This window comes from Habropoda laboriosa, unplaced genomic scaffold (genome assembly GCF_001263275.1).
Source record: "Habropoda laboriosa isolate 0110345459 unplaced genomic scaffold, ASM126327v1 scaffold47, whole genome shotgun sequence".
In the NCBI taxonomy this organism is placed as follows: domain Eukaryota; kingdom Metazoa; phylum Arthropoda; class Insecta; order Hymenoptera; family Apidae; genus Habropoda; species Habropoda laboriosa.
This window is the reverse complement of record NW_017100176.1, coordinates 797,035-813,787: the sequence shown is the minus strand read 5'-3', so window position 1 is coordinate 813,787 and position 16,753 is coordinate 797,035. Positions and strand designations below refer to the sequence as shown.

The 16,753-nt window shown below is 34.9% G+C and overlaps 1 protein-coding gene across 1 annotated transcript in view; it reads right to left on the bottom strand.

Moving 5' to 3' along the window:
* Positions 1-2,166: 2,166 nt before the first annotated feature.
* LOC108578789 (peripheral plasma membrane protein CASK) overlaps positions 2,167-16,753 on the bottom strand; it is a 280,873-nt gene continuing 266,286 nt past the window's right edge. The window contains exons 14-20 of the mRNA XM_017942185.1: positions 12,287-12,524; positions 9,048-9,104; positions 4,234-4,353; positions 3,553-3,669; positions 3,278-3,385; positions 3,013-3,188; positions 2,167-2,346 (exon numbers count right to left, since the gene is read on the bottom strand). Coding sequence (XP_017797674.1) covers positions 2,167-2,346; positions 3,013-3,188; positions 3,278-3,385; positions 3,553-3,669; positions 4,234-4,353; positions 9,048-9,104; positions 12,287-12,524 — 996 coding nt within the window. The remainder of the gene's footprint in view (positions 2,347-3,012; positions 3,189-3,277; positions 3,386-3,552; positions 3,670-4,233; positions 4,354-9,047; positions 9,105-12,286; positions 12,525-16,753) is intronic.

Below are 16,753 nucleotides of genomic sequence, written 5' to 3'. Positions count from 1 at the left end.
ACCCATTCACTCCTTCACTCTACGGGCTGCATATGCAAATTTCCTATTTAATCTCCTAGTAATTTAGTATTAATTAGTTACACAATTAATTGATTTAATCGTTTGTAATTAATTATCTAGTCGTTAAATCTGTTTCTTGTGAATCCGCGTTACACTTGTCCGTGTAAGGAAATTGTGTTCTGTATCTTGTGTTCACGCGCTTTATGCACGTATCTCTTTAATATATTATGTTCGTACAAGTTTTATGCGTGTATGCTTTATGCCTTTGTAAGCGTCTACGTGTATTTGTATATATGCTTGTGTGTGTATGTGCAGGTGTCAGTGTGTTACGTGTTCTAGAGTTTGTTCATTTAATGCGAGACGGTGTTTAGTATTATTTCATATAGTTGGTAAACTATCTATTTACTTTGAGTTTACGTGTTATAAATATCGTATAGTAAACCGCGGTTTCTCTTACTTCGTCATTCGATTATGCGCTTTGTACGAGGGTGCAATGCGAACCGAGTGATATTACAGTTGACATGTGTACATTGTGTGTCGTGTATCAACGTAATCCCATAAGAATAGCTTGCTGAAATCATCGCTGCCTCTAAGACATCTCATTCGTTACGTACAATTTGAACTGGAAGGCAATACCGACCGGTGTATTCGAGAAGAACGAAAAATGCAACGACGACAGACACAACGCATGATTCGATGTCTGAGAATTAGCGACGAAATCATATTACAGCAGAGGAAAGTTTCAGAAACGAACGAAAACGCGGTGAAGTCAAAGAGAGAGATAGAGAAAAAGAAAGGAAATCAAAGAAAACGACACGGCTAAAGAAGAATAGCGCTCGCGCATATACATTGTACGAAAGTTCATCGCGAGTCTAACGACATCTAGATGAACTTCCGTTAGATGTTAGAAGTACAAGACGAAATCGGCGAAGTTTTTCTACTGCTTAAAGTTACAGATAAACAACTAGCTGTCGATAGTCCCATTTTCTTCAACTTGAACAGATAAAGATTGATTATTACGGTGGGATTGCGGTTGATGGACTATCGGATAGCGCGGTCCTAGTTATTTTTTTTTTTTCATTTTGTGTAAATAGTTATAAGAGAGTACGATAGGAGGCAATTATAGGTTACGGATAGTCGATTGACAGATTTTTTCCAAGAACGGTACAAGCGTGTCCACTCGGTCAACATTCACGAACAGTTCGAACGACCGTTTCCCATTTTGATCTTGTTTAATGTGGTGCTTCGCAAAACTGTGCTGCTCTTTGATTCTTTATCCCTGACTCTCGGTATGGTAACCATTGTATCGCTACGTACAGATCGCAAAGACTGATGAAACTAGTAGATAAATTCGTGTTAACGCTGCACAAGGAATGTCTGTAGAAATGCAAATAAGATCACGAAACAACAACAACAACAACAACAACAACAGAGAGGTAAGGCGGAGAGGAAAGTAAAAGTAAAAGGCGAAAATGTGCAGAGAGAGAGAGGAGAGAGAGAGAGAGAGAGAGAGAGAGAGAGAGAGAGAAATGAGACGTACACAATCAAAGTAATCACGGGGAGAACAAACTCTGTTGTTAAGTATGGACTCGACTTGACCATTAACCGAGACGATACATTGAGGGATACATGAAGTTGTATTGCTTATATTTATCGAAGAAGCAATATTACAGTCCTATGGAACTTACATATCGAAATCGAAATGTATGTTTTCAGCTTTTTGATTGTCGTGTTCTGCGTCTCGGGATAATTATCAACAGTTTTGTCTTTTTGCCTCCTCTCCCCGCGGGATAACAATAACGACGATTTAATAATAAGTAGAAGAATCGAATAGTAATGAAAAAGATTAATGAACACATGGCGAAAGTCACGCATTCCAGTCCATATCGTACTGTCGATTATTGATCGAAGCATTGACGGAAAATTCGTTCGTTCGATTGGTCCGACGTGTTCATTCATGCCTGTCTGTCCTGAATCAGCTACGTTTATGATTTCCCGTGAACACCGCGAATTCATACAGGCGTACGACGTTGAGAAAATGACTGACGCCGCAGCAAAGTGATCGTAAACGGATCGGTCGTTCGGTGGATCGCGATTCGATGATCACTGTTTCACATTCGACGAGCCATTGCAGTTGGTTATTTGACGAACTGGCGAGATTCGCTGTCAGTAGACCCAGGACACAGGCACCCATTGCGGTGTCGTATGAACCCGTTCGATGGCTGCCTCTAATTGTGCGATCGTTTCATCGATCTCGTTGTTCACGATGGTCAGGTCGAAGAAGTGCCCGTACGCTTGTTTCAGCGAATCCGACTCTTTCGCCAGTCTTTCTAAGCTTCCGTCACACTGAAACATTTATTGCAATAATGTGCTTAGACAATTTGTAAATTGAAGAAACTTAATCGAGGATCTATATGGAATACGTTATCTGTTCCAAACCTTAACGAGACTATATTTATAAAAGTTTTTCTAAAGTTCGGCAACCCGAAGATTAAAAAAAATTTCTAACTTTGCAGTTCAAGTGACGCTAATAACGAAACTATTTTTTGTTTCGATAATGAAACGGTCCTAAGGTCCATAAGGTCCTATGAGGTTCATAGTATCGTAAATATAAAATACTTTTTCTATTCGATCAAATTTTGTTGTAAAATATAGATCAGAATATAAATTTAAGAATCACATTGTTAATAATACTTATAAAATAACCAAATGTTTTCAATTTTCTGCAGGAATTTTCGAACATACTTTTCTCTAGAGAAACTTCCTTCAGTTTATTCCTTCCATAATCTAAATTGTTCAGATTACTGTGTCTAACAATATTTATCCTGTTTCATCGTGAAATTTCCACAGCCTCTAGCAACATACTTATTTCCCTAAATTCAATTAACTCCGAGCGTCAAAGTTTCGTAATCTCGTCAACAACCAATTAATCGTTCAATTAATTATCCCGAGGCCGGTAGTTAACTCTGTTCCCCCGTGGAAGATATTAATTATCGATGTTCCCCTACTTACGTCGGCAATATTTTGAAATACTGGGGCAGCGATGAAAACAACATAAGGCGCGAACTCTGCCGTGCGTAACACTTTCAACGCTTGAGGCTCAACGTCCAATATCGCCACTTTACCTTCTTCGTGAATTTTCCGAATAGTTTCCAGTTTCGTTCCGTACATGGCGTTTTCATGCGTACCTGTGCAATAATTTACATTAGCAAAGTTTCTAATATTGTGTAACGATTAACACCATTTTTTTTTTTGTAATATGAACGTTTTTATTTACCATATTCGAGGTACTCATTGGCAGCGATGTCGGCCATCATTTCATCGTGCGATACGAAATAATAATTACGACCGTTTTCTTCGTCGTTTCGCGGAGGCCTCGTTGTATCTGGAAGACAAAGAAATTTAAATTTATTTCATCTTTTCACACTTTCTGTTATGTTAGGAATTGTAAACAGTTTGCAAATTTAAGGCAATCGAGTTTTATCACTATAAAGTGTAAATGCAACAGTACGCTAGAATATTTCGAAAAATTTTCATTTCAATTATTCTTACGTGGAATAGGATAGGCGTATTTATTAGGATGCTTCGCAATAATTGTATTTTTTATCTGACGACGACCAACACCATGCGCCCCCAGTAACACTAACGTTTTCCGTTGGAATGCTGGATCTGTTGGAAATAAACATCGCGATTATATTAGCATTAGACATTCGATAAGAGTGTTGCATTAGGTCATCCCATAAGTTCGCGCTGAAAGCGCAAAATATTTTAATAAAAATCCAAGGAAATTCTACAGCGACGACATAGTGATCTTATAAGAAAAAATAGGAAAAAGTTATGATATGAGAAGGCGCTCACGTTTTTTTCTTTAAATCAAATTCAAAGGTTCGTTGGAAATATTCATCTGAATTATACAGTTCGACACAAACTTATAGGATAACCTAATATTAATCTCTCAATGATAAAACACCTATCATTTTTATTTACGCAAATTTATACTAAAAAAAAAAAATAATAATAACGAATGGAAGAGGATTTAGTTTATCTAAAAGTAATATATACAGTTGAACAAACAAAAGAATCAAAAGATTAGAACTATTTTATTATTTCTCTTGTGTCACATAATTTCACTGCTATTTATCCATGAAAAATACCTGTGATAACTTAAGTTAAATTTAAAGCGTTTATTTAATGAAATAACAAGGTAAAGGTAAGTCGTCAAATTATACTTACAAGGAAGCTTAACGACCTCCTCGTAGGTGACCAGATCCAGCTGGTCAAAGACTGCGTTGTGTTTCGCGAGATACTTATCCTTGTACTGCTTCTTTTTCCGGCCAAATATTGAGCAATTCACTGTAAACGTAAAAATTGTATTTAGTTTAACGAGCGAAGTAACTATAAGTACATAGGATCGCTCGAGATTGCGTTGCCTGTAAAATAATAATCTAAATTCCATCATGTTAAGTCAATTCTCTGTAGAGTTTGTCGTATGATAAATAGAAAATGGGCAAATTTTTCAAGTACCACAATAGTTGCCTAACGTAAATTAAAAAATTAATAAAATATAAATTTCTATTCTTATGCATTTATTTTTAACGAGAAAAAACATCGATGATATGTTCTTTCAGTAAAATGTAATTTATTTACCAGATTTAACGAGTGAAACAAGTTAGACTAGTCAGACCACGTTTAAATAAATAAATAATACTCAACTCTAAAGAGAACTGTATATGCAGGCTGTTTTGTAACATAAAAGATTTCAATTATTCAAATTTTCTACTATTAAAAATTTCACCTATTCCAAATCTTCCAGTTTCTTCTATGTTTCAAAAAGATATATGTGTATGAAAATTTCAATAAAGTGCTTAAAATAACTTGCACAACGCGTTTACCATACCCCTTATAAATTGTCGAAATATGTCGAGAAATATTTATGTAACGATCGTTGGCGAATTTAATTTAACAGATTTTAATGATATTATTTGGGTCTCATTAGTGCGTATTGATCGTACTGTAAATACCTGTGATTACGATGCGAGTAACTGATATTTTCCATTTTAGTTATTTAATACTTCCAACATTTTCCATATCAGCTTGATATTTATAAAATTACTCGACCCACGTAGAACAGAAGAATTTGTATTAAATGTACATTTTCAAATATCGAGAAAAGAGTACGTATCGGTAATGAAGATACTGGATTTTGTTTTTAGTTTTGTACAAATATCGGACTTTTCTGAATACCGAACGAAACTGTTCAGATGTACGGTATAATTAAACTGAGTATATTTTTTGAAAGCAAATTCGGTAGATTTTTATTAAAGAAAAGTAAACAGATATATTTCTTAACTGTAATGAAATGAAATTGCATTTGAAGCGAATAATTGTATTTAACAAATTAGAGAAAATAAACAAATCAAACTCTCTACATTTTTATTATTAAAAATGATGATTACTTAATGCTTAAGTACATAATATTTAAACAATGGTTACACGTATTTATTTGAAGAAGAAATAGCCTTCATTATTTAAAATTCCTTCGTAAAATTGACAACTGACTGCAGTTTGATTAATTGACTTTTATCATTGCCTAAATTTTACTTACTATTGAAAACACACTATCAACTGGTACATTTGCACCAGGAATACATAAAAGATATTCGATTACTTCGATTATATTCTTTTTTTGCACATTCAGAGTTGTTTTTCTTAAAATCAACCTAACCTATTTTCTAAATACCTAACCTAACCTTAAAATCAGTAGAAAATTTAAATCAGTACGTCTGGCCACTTTAGGCATAATACATTTAATTCTACATTGAAACTAGCATTTATACTTTAAGTTCTCCGAATGTCGTGAATATAAGCAACTAATTACTCCGTAGAAGCAATTATACAGGGTGGGCTAACGCAAAATAGACCACTTAATTACCATCTCTACCTATGGTGGTACGAGAAAATTTGTACACTTAATTTAAACAGTTTCAAATGATGAATAAGATGGAAGAAAAATTTTGTTGATGGAAGAAATGGCAAAAGATGAAAGGAAGTTTCACATTTGGTCATTTAAAGGTCCTATTATTATGCACGTTTAAATGCACATCAATGTCTGCTGCAACAAACAGTAGGGAAATATATACACTCATATAAAAGAACTTAGGTGACCTTAAGCAAAACAGAAAAAAATGGCATTAGTAAAAAAAATTGTTCTCTGATTTTACTCACCGTTTGAAATTATTTAAATTACGTATAAACATTTTTTCGTACCACTATATAGCTCAGAGAAGACAATTAGATGGTCCAATTTACGTGGCCAACTCTATACACTTTCTTACGCTTTGTTACATTAAAGTTTCGAATGTTTCCTCGTAAATGATATTTTACATTAAAAAACAACCTGCATACGATGAAAATAGCAGTCCTAACGGGTAACCAAAAATACATGATCAACGATAGAAATAATTTAGTAAATGCTTCGAGAGGAAAATAATAAAAATAAGTAACTCATATTCAACTGTTATAATATGCCATTCATAATAACGTACGTTCTTTGAATTCGCACAAAGTGCAACGTGTGGTGGAGGCTGTAATCGAAACACTCAGCGATCTATATTGTTAATTAGCATCCTCCTCGAATACCCGGACAATTAGCATTTTACACGCAAGAGAAGTGAAGAACTACTTCGGTAAATGTCAATCACTGTGTAAGCGTATTCTCTCATGGTAAAGAGATTTCATTCAATCAGCCAGTTTACAAAGAAGCCATAACCATAAAGGAGGACGTGGGATTCCCACTGAGATGGGTGTTCCAGCAGGTCACAAGATGAAAAAGATGAGGACATATAGTTCGTTGGATAATTTATGTGAGTATGTACGTGTGAAATGATGAAAGTTGGTGTCGTAATCGAAGCATGACGATGGTGAGTTCGTATGATAACACGATTTTTTATATGGACAATTCAAAACATATTATACAAATGATCGAAACGTGTTGCTGAATTGGCTGTTAATTAATTATCTCTAATATGAACTTGAAAGGTGGGAGTAATTATGCAAAGTTTTTCTTCGAAAATTATGTCAACTAATTTTGACGTTGGGAAGTTACCGACAAGTGGTAAAATGATTTGTCAAGGTTTCGATGATACTACTTTTCACTGCAATGATATGAAAATTCTATTGATGAATAGTTCGATACATGACCTGAAAAGAACGTGTGAGTGGTGTAATTACTTTTTTCCCCTTCGTGAATCTTCTTACGAGACAAATACATTCTTGGTTAAACAAATTACAAAAAAAACAAAAGAAACTATTTTACCATTGTTGAAAATTTATCTACTGGAGGTAAAGTTCAAGTCAACATTTATGACAATAATTTCACGTTCAAAATCTCAACATAATGCTGCTGCAACGATGTGCTTGCGAGAGGTATCGTGCGAAATAAGCGTAAGTGCGTGAAATGTTTAGCGAAAGCATGCATCGAAGCACGCCGCGTGAAAGCATGTTCTGTATTACGTAGAGTAACTCGCTCTGTTCACAGTATAACGCTAAGAAAAGAAGAAAAAAAAAAAAAAGAAAACTACCATTTTGTCAAAACTTCGTGAAAAAGAAGGTTTCTTTGTTACCCTACATAATATAATTCAATCTAGGAACGTGAACTGGTAATGTTAATCGCCTTCTAATGTTGAAAATGTTGCGCAGTGTGTGTTGTGTCAATTACCTATTTCTCAATAACTATTTTTAAATGTCTGTAGAGAAGTCAGTGAAGATACACAGGTGTTGGATGAGAAACATTTACAAATAGATTATAGTACTTTTTTATCATATAATACGATCTGTTACTTTGCAATTGTTTTAGTTGGTATAGTTGGTGGAAGGAATATAGCGAGGTCGTAAATTAAATGCAACAATAATCAGGATCGAATACGGCATTTTTCGTTTTTTTTTTATTAGGATTGTATCAAAGCTAAGGCATACTTCATGCAGCCCTAACTGAGGTTTCGGGTCCTTATCTCCTCAGATTTTACGACATCGCTACATTTCTTCCATAGACTATACGTTCATTAATCCTGAGGCGCCTAAAAGTAGGTAAAGTTTCGGAATTTTTTTACAGATAACTACAAAATGAAAAGTTTCAATTCTTCCGGAGGATATAAATGTAACTTTCAGCTGTTCTCTCCAATTTTTAAAAATTAAAAATGTTACAAAATGGAGGAGTTATTGCGAAACCTCTTCTGCTAGAATATCGATTGCTGTCCGCCATCGCCGGCAAGGATTGAAACGTCTGAAATGAAAGTTCCTTCTGATTTCTAAATACAAACGTATTGTCTACAATGTGGGTAATACATTATACGTAATATATTTCTATTTACGAATCAAGAGGAATTTTTTATTTCAGACGTTGCAATCCTTACTGAGCAGAAGATTCGCAATAAATCCGCCACTTGGTAACATCTTTACTCTTCAAAAATTCCAGAAGTTACACCGATATCCTCCGAAAAAATGGAAGATTTCCATTTATCAATTACCTGCGAAAAAATTTCCCAAACTTTACCTATTTTCAGACGCCTCAGAGTAGTTATTTATCAATGTTTCTTCTAATAAAATTCAACATTGATACACATCTAATTCAATTTACTTCAATCACTGTCAGAGATCATATTAACAGCCAGGAAAATCTCGAATCTTTAGCTGCACGTTAAACACAAGGAAAATGTTACTTTTCAAATGTTCAATTACTCATGACGAAGAGATGCACCGAATAATTCTATGCACACGAAAGTTCATCGCGCACGTATTAGAACATTTTTCACAGAATCACCGTAAACGTAGAGATCTCTAATTTACCTGATCGATCGTTTGCAAGAGAATGAAAGAAGGTATTCACCAAACCGTTCTCGAAATAACCACCTCGAAAATAAGTGTTCCTCTTTACTCTCGTCAAACTAATGCGTGTGTTTAAAGCACGGTACGAATACATTTTATACTTCATGCGGATTACACGGTTCTACGTGACTCTATGCGTTGTCTACCTAAAGGCAGAGTCATACCTGTCGAACCGTCGCAGCCTTCGGTGTGAGAAGAACATCCTCTTTCTGCTTCAGCATCTAGCCCCGCACAACACACAACAACAGCTGTATCACTTTCTTTTTTCTTTCGATCTATCGTCCTCCTTTGCTATCACCGAATTTTTTCATCGTTCTTATCCGATTTCTGCTCGTGATCTCTCTCTGTTAACACCACTTTGTGATCTTTCAAAATTAATTTATTTGGTACTCACGGATATTCTCTTCGCATCACGTATGATAATGCTTAGTGCAAATTGTTACATTTCAGGAAGAGAATAACGTAATCGATTTTTTACAAGGGAAGTTAGGCAACCTGGAGCTTAAAGAAAAAATTTGAAACTTTGCAGGTGTGTAGTTCAAGTGACGTTAGTGGCAATAAAAGGGTTTTAACCCTTTGCGGTCCAAATAGTCCAGTTAGTCCGCACTCATTTGGGCACTCTTGGGCAGTACCATGTAATTTCCCTTTATTTCAATATTTCAGCGTAATATTAGTTATAAAATCGTAACTTTCAGTGTAATATTAACGCATAGAAAAATGGTTTATTATCATTTATAATTTATCATTATATGATATCTGAAGGCAAAAATTTTTATTAAAGCCTGAAAACACTCCCTCGAAACAATTGTGAGGTTCATATTATCGCGAATATTCACAAAACCGTGAGAAACATGGAAAAAATGCTAAATTCAAAGCTGTGTGGTTTTTAATATCCTACATTAGGGCGGTAAAAAGTTTTCAAAAAAAGAGAGGTGGAGATAAATTTTGAAAAATTCTTTAACACCATAATGTAGGACATTAAAAACCACACAACTTTAAATTTAGCATTTTTTCCATATCTTGCACGGTTTCCTAAATATTCGCGATATATGAAACCTCAGAATTTCTTTGACGGAGTATTTTCACCCCACAGAACCGTTTCACTGCCGAAACAAAAAATAGTTTCGTTATTAGCGTCACTTGAACCACGCTTCCGCGAAGTTTCGAAGATTTTCCTGAATTTTGCAGGTTATCGACCTTCCTTTGCTACTCGCCTAAAAACTTTGCGACCTTATAATCGATCGCTGAATATAAACCACGGTAAGTATAATTGACACGAGAAAAGTTCAAATATTTATCTTCCAGTTTCGAAGAAATGATTAGAAATAGAAAACTAATCTAAAATTTCTAATCAATTTTCGATTCTACGAACAGTTTCTTCTTTTTCTTCTTCAAGGTAACAGCGACGAATCGCGCGTTTCGTCCACTTTCAAATCGCAATTCTATTATCCGCGATCACACACGATCGACCATTGAAAGATTCAATTACCATGATCACTCATTCCTCGTTGGATAGAAAGGGAGTTAAAAAAAGAAACACATAATGAACTTCGTAGGTTTCTCTTGGACCGGTATCACACGATAGACATGAACTGACATCGAACGATACTACATGCTCCATTGAAAACCTGCACACATCTAACAACACATACATGACATCATATTTACCAGCACATTCGTTTCATGGCAGTAACGAGAGTAGTGGAGATTAATCGGAGAATCAAACGTGACAGGGTTGATAATGGATCGGTAAGGCGATGGTCAAACGCGGTGGAAATTTCTTTTTTTTTTGTTTTTTTTTTTCGTTCTGAATATCAGACAGAATGCGATCTGCTGGAACCTATAATTACCCTGAATCCGATTGATCCTATGCTACAGAGAAGGAAAATGTTTTTCTTTTTTTTGCTGCAATCGCATTAACGAAAGTTTCCTTTCGCCGCTATCTTCCTGATACGGTTCAATTTCTCAGTATCAAGATGCAACAGCGGAGGAAAATCGTTAAGAAAATCGGTATTTTGTGAGATATTCGTGAAAAAGTTTTATAGAAACCAAAAGGAAAATATTTATAGCATTATTTTGGACAACGGGATCGATTGGGAGTCAATTTCAATGTTACCTCTTGATGGTAACTGTAAAGATAAGTTATCTTAGGAGAAATACTCGTTTTATACGAATCAAAGGAAATTTTTGTTCGCGTTAAAAATTCACGTCGCTACTTTGAATAAGAGAGTCGATTGCAAATTACAATTATGATTGTTAAGTAAAATCTATAAGAAGATTTAGCAAATTGAGTTTTAAATCTCGTATTCAGTTGTCTTTAAAATTCGTAATACAATCTTGTCAAGTAGAGGTTTATACTACTTCAAGATTTTGATACTGTGTAACAAGATTGTGATATCACATGTTACTATAAACTTACGTATGACTTTAAGGTGCGTAAATTTAATTTTCTTTCATGTTATCATACGAGACTAAAAGTATAAAATTATTTTCATTGAGAATACACAATTATGTTTCAAACCCTAAGCAGCTACTTGTAGATGATAAAATACAAATAGTATTATAGGGATTTTAAACTTGCAATTCAATATATTTAGCGTTTATATTCCCTCACAACTATCGAGTATCCATAAATTATTAGAGTTATTAAGTATGGACTTAGGAATACGTTAATAACTATTATTGTAATATTAAGCTTATACTTATGGTTCCAACTGCTAAACACTGTGAATGTTATGAGTGGTACTTTAATTTTGAACAACTCTAAGAAATTAAAGTATTAAATAATAATATTTTCCAAACAGGTATTCAGTTATAAAATGAAAGAAATTTGAGAATATTTCCTCCGTTAAAAAAAAAAAGAAGAATAAATGACAAAGAATTAACTATAGAATATTACTTGTGAAACAATAATAATGAAAGGTCGTTTTTTTTTTAAATGTTTCTTCAAAAAATGATGCATTTCCCACACGATTCTACACACTTTTCCCTATAATTAACTAGTTTTATTGTTCCAAATATACGAAAATCATTAGTCTTTGAATAAAAAAATTCTTCTTGACTATTGTATATAAAAATTTCTGATCCGATAAAATTGAATACTCGACATTTAACACTTTATTTGCACCAATCTAATTTATAATCGCGTAAAAAACCCCTTACAGCAAGTGGTAATACGAAATTTATAGTAGCTTCTCTTCTCAAACTTCGTCATTTCATGAAATTTTTTTCATCAACAATCAAACTTAGTAGCTGCTGAGGGTTAGCATTTTTTTTTTTTAAACATCCATTTCATTTAATTTTTTTCTCTTATCAAGAATCAAACTATCTTCGTATTATTCCCTTAAAAGAACAACCGGAGGAAGAGAAAACGTTCGTTCACAGCAGTGCACGTAATTTTTACCTTGTTCCTGTTTGTTCTTTTCCATAGCCATGTAAGCGATACGTCGTTCTTGAAGTTCAGGCGAAGGTATCAAGCCCGCGGAACCGGCCGCGTTGTCCTTCTGCGCCTGCCACCAATAATGATCATCCTTACTGATGATCTGCAGGATGTCACCGGTTTTGAACGCGATTCCAGCTTGCGCACACGGTATCAGCCCGTCTTCTAGCGGATCATAGTCGAATTGTGCTCGAACGAATATCTGTCGGTGCAGAAAGATCGTGGTTATTAATTTTCTCTTTCAGCCGTGCATTCTACGAAGACGTTTCGATTGGTTGCTGTTATCAGTGATCCTAGAATGAAATCGGTGAAATGACATCGAGAATTCTTGTTACTATACAAAATGTACTGTGACACGAGAGGGGGGCAGAACAGAAGAAAAAAAAAAAAGAAGAAGAATAAGAATGTCAACGGTGCAAAAAGATTGGCTTCGTGATGGTATAGTTGGCGGAAGAGATAATTGTGAGGTTGTAAATCGCGATGTTGGAGCGAAAACATCGATTGATCTAGCCGCATGCAGAGCCATACGCGTTTCATGGAAGCACCCTAAATTTCAAGTCACAAGTACCTCTTTTTTTCTGTTTTTAGCAACATTTTTAAATGCAGGATGTACCACCTAACTTTGTCGCCTGAAATATTTTCACGGTGATTAACAATCTCGTAAAAATGCTTCTAAACTGGCAATAGTTTTATTCCGTTGCAAAGGGTTAACGTGACAAGAAGATCAACTTTGCTTTCTCTTCTAATGAAATGCTGTATTCTATTTATTTGTATGTAATCACCATTTTGAAGACTTTCAACTTTCGAAGAGCTGAGCAAGTGTCGACTTTCTCTCACTTTACAGCAATTCTCGAAAATTGGGAAGGTAAAGGAATCGTGAGATCCATTTTGTAGTTTCAACTGGCGAATTTTTGTCAAAAAATGTATCACGTCCCATAGAAAATATTTACAAAAATATGATATTTTCAGTTATGGCAGCTCAAATTTCGCGAAAAACCAGATAACATACGTATTTTAAATTTTTCTCTATGTTTTAATTCGTTTTCGAGATATCCTGATTCACAGTTTTCCAGCTCACAAGTTTACAGGGTAATTTCACCCTTCAAGCATAAATATTAGCAGCTAAAAAAATAAGTACCCAATACTTTCGGATTCTCTAGCTGTCTGCAAAATTTGATCAAAATCGACGTGTATCGGTTGGATGATTCTTAATTTGTCACCAAAGTGGCTATCATATACGAGTAAATAAAGTATAGCATTCCATTAAAAAAAAAAAACAGAGTTGACTCTACACTGGCGTTGACTATTCACAAAACTATGCAACTTTTGTAGGAAACATATTTACGAAATTTCAATTACAGCGGAAATATTTCAGGTGACAAAGTTAAGGGATGAATTCAGTCACCGAATTGACTTCGTACGACCGTGAACGAGGCTCGAGCTCCGTATCACATTCAAACTGATGTTTCGGCGATCGAACCTCACGGTTCTGTCGCCCAATTTCACGACCTCGCTATACCTCTTTCAGCAAGTATACTGCAAAGTTTCAGGGGTTTTCTGCACTTCACAATTTTCGCACACAGATCACCGAAACCATTTAGGTTAATAGAGAATCACATCGAATGGTAATTATCTTGTTATCGTAAAACGCGGCTGGTGAAACGTTCGTTCTACGATAGTATCGATCGCTGTGCCGATGATACTTACGTCAACTATGCTAGGCTATTGCAAATGAAATGGAATCGAGTCGATGCGAAAAAGAAGCGTCGAGAATGCGATAAATGTAAGCACGCTGGCAAATACAGTTCTTGCAAACAGCATGTATCTTCGTTCCAAAGAAACAATTGTCTGGTAAGAATGTCATTCATAAAGAGTTGGTTCTTTTTTTCTGTTTCGGTTTAGTAGCATTTAACGATTACTGTTACAGCAGAGTAAGCGAAACAGGCGTTTACAATTAACTTTTCTATTCAGCTGTAATTGCAACCAGCGATCGATTCGTAGCACGAATCTGTCACACCGTGAATTCATCGAAAAAACACTTTACGAAAGAGGATAAATTTGCTTCATTGTTCCCTTGAAAGGGTTACAAATCTTCGTTTACGTGCAATAAAAAGTTCACCTTCGAGTAATTGTGAAATATAATTTTTAAATGGCTATTTAAGCAATTTTCCTAATTTCGGTGGTAAAATCTGTCGATAAAAATAAAAGAATGTTGTAATTGCAGTCTGAAAATATTTTATTAAAATTAATTACGAAAAAAGGCATGTAATAAGATTCTTACAAAAGTTTGATCTTAATGTGTGTTTTTTTTCTATTACGAAAGATAAAGAAAGAATTAGTTTAAAAAAATGGGTAACTTAGTGTTCAATCAAAAACAAAAATACCTCAGTCCGAAGAACCTGGAAAATTTCACATTCTTTTCGTTAGTGTTAGATTAACATTTTACTGAATTTCCTTAATGAAAATTGCTTTCACGTTCGACGAGGGGAAAACAAAGCAAACATAAAATCGTTACATTCTCTGCATTCTCAATAATTTGTAAAAACAAAATTTCTGTTAACAATTGAAATTATATTAAAACACAATAACAACGACTATCACAATTACTTCCAATCAATTCAAAATCATGTTTCTCACTTTTGCAATATTTTTCGAATAAAAAGAGCTGATCAGTGACACTTTATTACAGATTGTGTCCAGAAAGTATCTTGAAACAAATTGCCCAAAGGTAAACTTCGAAAAATTTCTATTTTCGTACACTCTCTGTTATCGCCAATAAAACAAATCTCTGTTCGTAAAGCGTTCAAAAGTATCACGCGACATAAGCAATCGCAATTATTAATATCAACCTATTGGGAAAAAAGTATTGAATCGCTGGCGTGAAAAATCGATCAATGATCATAAAATAATGATCGATTGACTTAACCCTTTCGCTGCGGCAGATTTTAGTACGCGACGCGCATGGAAGACGGTAGATGTTCAATCCCGGCTGCAAAATCTCTCATTTTGGCGTTCGAAAAATATTTCGAAAAATTCTGAAATTCAAATTTCCAAATTTATCGCCATAAAAACGAAGGTGCATGTACGTGAAGGACAGAAATTAAGGAATAAATTCGCGCCAAGGGCGTAGTGCGAGGAAATATCGAAACCGCCTATAGGTGCCAAGGTCACAGCGCGAGCAAATATTCAAACCGCCTATAGGAGCCAAGGCCACAGCGTGAGCACACCTTCGAAGCGCCTGTAGGCGGGCAACAGCAGCGAAAGGGTTAAAAAGCTATCATTCTATCTGTACACGTAAATCCGTATGCGGATCAGATCAAAACGGTTCGACGACACTAGAAACGACAATTATACGATCTCGTTATTAAAATTGTCATTGTCAATCGTATAAAAATCAGTGCAATAATCGTTCATCTAGCGATGCATGTACATACACAAATGACTCGTCTCTTTTTTTTTTTCTGTACGTTCATTCGCTTTTTCTCCGGACAATAAGCTGAAGCACTAGATGCTGCAGAATACGTACACAGCACACCGACACACGCACGCACATACGGACACGTACACGCTTGAAAAATGCGCGATATGCAGAGTTTGCATTCGGGCTCTACGTAAATGTGCGAATAAGAAATACGACAATACGAAGGAATAGAATAATAAATGCAGAGTGACAATAAAAATGCCATCTGACTTGCGCGCGGTATCATTTGCAATCGAAAATATATATATGTATATATATATATATTGACAATGATTCGTTAATGAATTCAAAGGGACGGTGGTGTATATAGTAGGTGAGTAATGAAATTCGTGTTTTCTGTGAGAACCAGCCCTGCACGAATGCTGCTCCAAAAAATTCGTTTTTTTTTCTTTCTAGGTCATCTTGTAGTATAATTATAATGCGACCCAATGGAAATGTATTTCATGTATCTTGAACGTGGGCAGCGTTTTGAAATTTCTTTTTTCCCTTTTTTTGGTGGGGGGGATGAGGGGATGAAAAGTGTTTGAGTGGTTCAACCGTTGGATTGGTCGAATTACGTGATATTTGGTGGGCGAGAAAGTCTTTTCAATACTCGTCGAGAGAGCATCCCATTGAATAACGGTTGTTCCACGGGGGGAAAAAAAAATATACGCACCGGTTTTGTTATGTAAAATATGAATAGAGCGGAGGTAATTATGATTGAAGGAATAAATGGAAGCTATTGAAATAGAGTCGTGCTTTCTTTTAGAGACTGATTATCGTTCGTTCTTTTCTTTCTTTTTTTTTTTTTTAAGAAAAATGTACACAGCACGGAATTTAAATTAGTAAAATTTGAGATACTTCTGTAATTCGAAATATTTGAAAAATAGAAATGTTAAAATAGTTCTTATAACGACAGCAAAACCGGAGACTAAATAAAGATTACAGGACACTTTGCATAAGATATAAAA